Raw genomic sequence first — 4875 nt, 5'->3', positions numbered from 1 at the left:
CAGAGAGACTTCCAACTGTGGCAGGGGGATGTAGGTTAAAGCAGGTTGTCCTGGCAACACACTTCTTATAACTAGATCTCACTTCTAAAAGATTCTATAATCTCCCAGAAGCTGGGGGACAAATGTTGCAACCATAAATTTTCAGGGACATTTCACATTCAAATAATGAAGATGACAGTATATGAGGAGAGAACACAGAACTTTAACCAATGACTATTATATTAATCCTTTACCCTCAATATCTACACTATAGGTGTCTAGACCCCTAAAGATGAAAGTTGAAACAAGCCCATTTCTCAGCACTTCCAGTGAACTTCAAAATTTTTCAACTGGTTCACATACAAGAAAATCATCTATCAGAGAGACACCATGAGAGCCACACTAAACCTTAAGCTTGGGCTGCTGCCTGGTCATTTCTGGTTCTGGAAGATCAGCAGGTAAAAGGGAAGTTTGCAAACCTTGATTATTGTGAGAAGGTATTTAGTTTCTTTTTCCATTGCTGTGACACTATATCCTGACAAAAGCAAGCTAAGGGAGAAAGGGTTTGCTTTGGCTCATAGTTAAAGGTATGGTGATGGTGAGGAAGGCAAAGTATCATGACCTTGAGGTATGGCGAGGTACCATGCACATCTCATCCACAGTCAGGAAAGAAATGAATGCATGCTGCCAGCTCCCTTTCTCCATCTCTACACCTCATCACCCCAGCCAAGGAATGGTCTTGCCAACAGGAAGATGGGTCTCCTCATTTCCAGTAACACAATCAAGACAACCCTTCACAGGCATTCTCAGAGGCCCATTTCTGAGGTCATTCTAGATCCCATCTAGATCTAGATCAAGCTGACAACAGTAACAATCACAAGAGTTAGTAATCACTAGATTACTACTAGATAGTGTTGGCAAGAAGAAATTGGGGCAGGACTTTGTTGCAGTAAATATTTTAAAAGGTTGCTTATCCCTTTATCAGCCCCTATGGTCTCACTCTTCGGGTACCGCTTTAGCATGGAGCCGAACGCACGAACTCTGTCACTTGGTCCAAGCGCCCTCTCCACACGATTTCCTTCCCAGGTGGCTCACTCCATCATTGCCCATGCTGTTTCTGCCTGGATATATGTGACCACCCTTGAGTGTTTCTTTCCACTACTGCCCAGCACAGACATTAATCCAAAGCCCGGTTGCTTTTCATTGTAGATTTATGTATTAGATTCTCAATCCACAAACCTTCTATACAAGAAGATTAAATACAATAGACAAAGATACAAACTTCCCTTCTATAAGGGATAAAAAGACCTAGAGAATCCCTTGAAAATATTCATATCTACCTATCAACAATTACAGCCACCAGGATCTAAGTATGCTTTCTCCAGCTCCATCTTGATCTCCCCTTTCTCCCTTTTTCTCCTCCTCTTCCGGTTTCCTAGCCTTACCCCTGCCCCCGCCTGCCTCTCCACTGTCAAATCATATATCGCCTTGAAATAAATCTACAGGACTTTGGTAGTCTCTTAGGTTATCTATTGATGCTCCCAGATCCTTTATATTGTGGTCAACTACCATGAGCAGAACATCAAATTTGACAGTAACTCAGGCTCAGAACCCTCAGCAAGTGAGCTCTGGATCTGGCAAGTTTCTCTTGCATGAGAGCTTTGTCGGGCTCATGTTTATAAAGCCTTGAAGCAATCTTCCATCTTAACTGTTGTCCCCATTTTAACACTCAGCTAAATAAAGCTTTCCTTTTCTCAATCAGGCCACTTCAGCTGACAGACTGGGAGTCAAGAATGAGGGTAAAGGGCTGGAGAAGTGACTCAGTGGTTAAGAATGCTGACTGTTCTTCCAGAGTTCCAGAGTCCTGAGTTCAAATCCCAGCAACCACATGGTGACTCACAACCATCTGTAATGAGAACTGATGTCCTCTTCTGGTGTGTCTGAAGTGTACTTATATGTAAGAAATCAAGAAATCTTTTTTTTAAAGGAGGGTAAAAAGAGGAGAGATAATTAATATATTTTATAGTCCTAGAGCTGAATGTAAAAATGTGGGCTGCAATCCTGTTCTAAAACCTCCTCCGTGTAAAGTTTTCCAGACATCCAGATGTGTGGAGAGTTGTGGTAGGCTGGAGAGAGAATGGTCCTGCATTGAGCTCTGATGCTCACTGAGCTGTGATACAGTAACATTATCACCAACAACTCACACTGGAAGTCTGCCCCGAACTTTGCCCATGGAAAACGGGTAACAGAGCAGCCTCCTGGGATGTACTAGGAATTACATCTTGCACATTCCAGAGCTAACACCTGAGTGTCATGGGAATATATATATAAACGTCCTTTTCTCTTGTCTCAAGACAGTAGGACAGACTGTGGAGCTCAACTTGGTCTGGAGTTCCTTCCAACAGCAGGAGAGTTCTGAAGCTGAAACACATTCTCACTTAGCTTGCTCCCTGCTGAGGTTTGAATCAGACATACTGGCCACAGGCATGCATGCTGTGTGCTTGGTCTCCACACTGTAGTGCAGGCTTAGAAGGGTGTGGAAGCTTCAGGAGTGGGACCTCACCTGTGAAAGTCATTCACAAGGGGTGAGTCTTTGAAGGATATGCCAGGGTTCTGGTTGCTGCTGATTTCTTTGCTTCCTGATCCATGGAGATGTAAACAACTCCCCGGACCACATACCTACCACTAAGATGGTCTCTGGGGTGGACTGAGACCTTTTGAAATGATGAAGCAAAATAAATCTTTCCTTCCTTTAAGGTGTCTCGGTCAGGAGTGTTCACGGTGATGCTGAAGTAATGAGTACATCTTTCTTTCCTCTCCACTTCCCTCAAAGATGTCCCCTGAGGGTGTGACCTTAGCTAATCACTGCACAAAGAGCCGAAGCTCAGGCTCTTTTCTGAGCTGTAAAAATATCTTTATTCTCCTGATGTAATTGCCATCTCCAAGGCTCACTGCCTCAGTCTGCCAACATAGGCCTAGTCCTGGAAGCTTCTAGCTCCATACAATCTTGTCTAGGCCTAGCATGTTTTCAACTTCTGACCCTGACTAGTGAATAAGCTCACTCTTTTCCTTTCTGAACTCTAGCTGGCTGGTTCAACTCCAGTTGTTCTGTTCTGGCTCAAACTCTCCACACTGACTGATTCAATCTGGCTTCTTTCAGTTTCTTCTGAATTGCTCTGTTTGAATCTCAAACTAACTCCATCAATTTGTTCTGATCTTCTGGCTCCTTCTCATTCTCTGGATCCTTCTCCCCCCCCCCAATCCCCCCATCTCTCTGTCTCTGTCTGTCTGTGTCTATCTGTCTGTCTGTCTGTATCTCTCTCTCTCTCTCTCTCTCTCTCTCTCTCTCTCTCTCTCTCTCTCCCTCTCCCTCTCCTGGTAAAATTGTCATCGTCTTCTTCTTCCTCTTCCTCCTCCTTCTCCTCCTTCTCCTCCTCCTCCTCCTCCTCCTCCTCCTCCTCCTTCTTCTTCTTCTCTCTCTCTCTCTCTCTCTCTCTCTCTCTCTCTCTCTCTCTCTCTCTCTCTCAAGTACCTTACCCTTCCCTTCTCTTCTGGGTGTTTCCTATTCTGTTAAATCTTTCTCTGATTCATCACTTTGTCTGCCACTCATTTAGACATCACTTTCAAACATGGCTGCTTCCTTCTATGAACTAATTTTACCTTCATTGTTTGGGATTAAAGGGTGTGTACTAAGGGTGTGTCTGTATTCCAGTCAGCAGGATTAAACTAAAGGTGTGTGCTAAGAGCTGAGCCAAACCACAACTAGAAACAGATTTTATTGTTGTTGTTGTTGTTGTTGTTGTTGTTGTTGTTTCCAGTAAAGTACACAATCTCCGGGATCACAGTGTGGTCAAATATCCTGCAAGACTGGGCTGTCCTTAAACAACCTCCCACCCTGTCTCCTTCTCTCACACTGTACTAAGACTTTCTCCTGCTTTGTTCATGCCCAAGGACAAGTCATGAGGGTATAAGCATGTGGGTATAGAAGACTCTTCATCATTTGTCATTGAGGGTTTTGGGCAGAAGCCCAAGACCCTCTGTATTTTGAAAGCTCTGAAGGTCTAAAAGCTATAGAAGCTCTTCCTGTAAGCGGCCAGAGGTGACCTGTAAAGATGGTTCGCTACTCCCTTGACCCAGAAAACCCCACAAAATCATGCAAATCCAGAGGTTCAAACCTTCGTGTTCATTTTAAGAACACCCGGGAAACTGCCCAGGCAATCAAGGGTATACATATCCGTAAAGCCACCAAGTATCTGAAAGATGTCACTTTAAAGAAGCAATGTGTGCCATTCCGGCGTCACAATGGTGGCGTTGGTAGGTGCGCCCAGGCCAAACAGTGGGGCTGGACACAGGGACGTTGGCCAAAAAAGAGTGCTGAGTTTTTGCTGCATATGCTTAAGAATGCAGAGAGTAATGCTGAACTTAAGGATTTAGATGTAGATTCTCTAGTCATTGAACACATCCAGGTGAACAAGGCACCTAAGATGCGCCGGCGAACCGACAGAGCTCATGGCCGAATTAACCCATACATGAGCTCCCCCTGCCACATTGAGATGATCCTCACGGAGAAGGAACAGATTGTTCCAAAGCCAGAAGAGGAGGTTGCACAGAAGAAAAAGATATCCCAGAAGAAACTGAAGAAGCAAAAGCTCATGGCACGGGAATAAATTCAGCATAAAATAAATGGAGTTAAAGTAAAAAAAAAAAAAAAAAAAAAAAAAAGCTATAGAAAACATAGCCCCCCAACTGCTCACAAAGTGAAAGTGAAAGTAATTGTCCAGGAGCCTAAACATATTCTCTATAAACGACAGGGGAATTTAGGCAGGTATGCTTGTTTCCCTTTGTAAGTTTTCAGTTTTCATAGATGTAAATCCTCCGTTTACGTGTACTGATTGT

At 43.9% G+C, this 4875-nt stretch overlaps 1 protein-coding gene across 1 annotated transcript; it reads left to right on the top strand.

Moving 5' to 3' along the window:
* Window positions 1-4069: 4069 nt before the first annotated feature.
* On the top strand, window positions 4070-4668 carry LOC308433083 (large ribosomal subunit protein uL22-like). The gene has a single exon (XM_080932958.1). It carries the CDS (start codon window positions 4092-4094, stop codon window positions 4644-4646), a length of 555 nt encoding a protein of 184 aa, XP_080789084.1. The 5' UTR covers window positions 4070-4091; the 3' UTR covers window positions 4647-4668.
* Window positions 4669-4875: the final 207 nt, after the last annotated feature.

This window comes from Micromys minutus (genome assembly GCF_963924665.1).
Source record: "Micromys minutus genome assembly, chromosome: 19".
Classification (NCBI taxonomy): domain Eukaryota; kingdom Metazoa; phylum Chordata; class Mammalia; order Rodentia; family Muridae; genus Micromys; species Micromys minutus.
The sequence above is the reverse complement of the archived record's forward strand: the minus strand, read 5'-3'. Positions and strand labels throughout refer to the sequence as shown.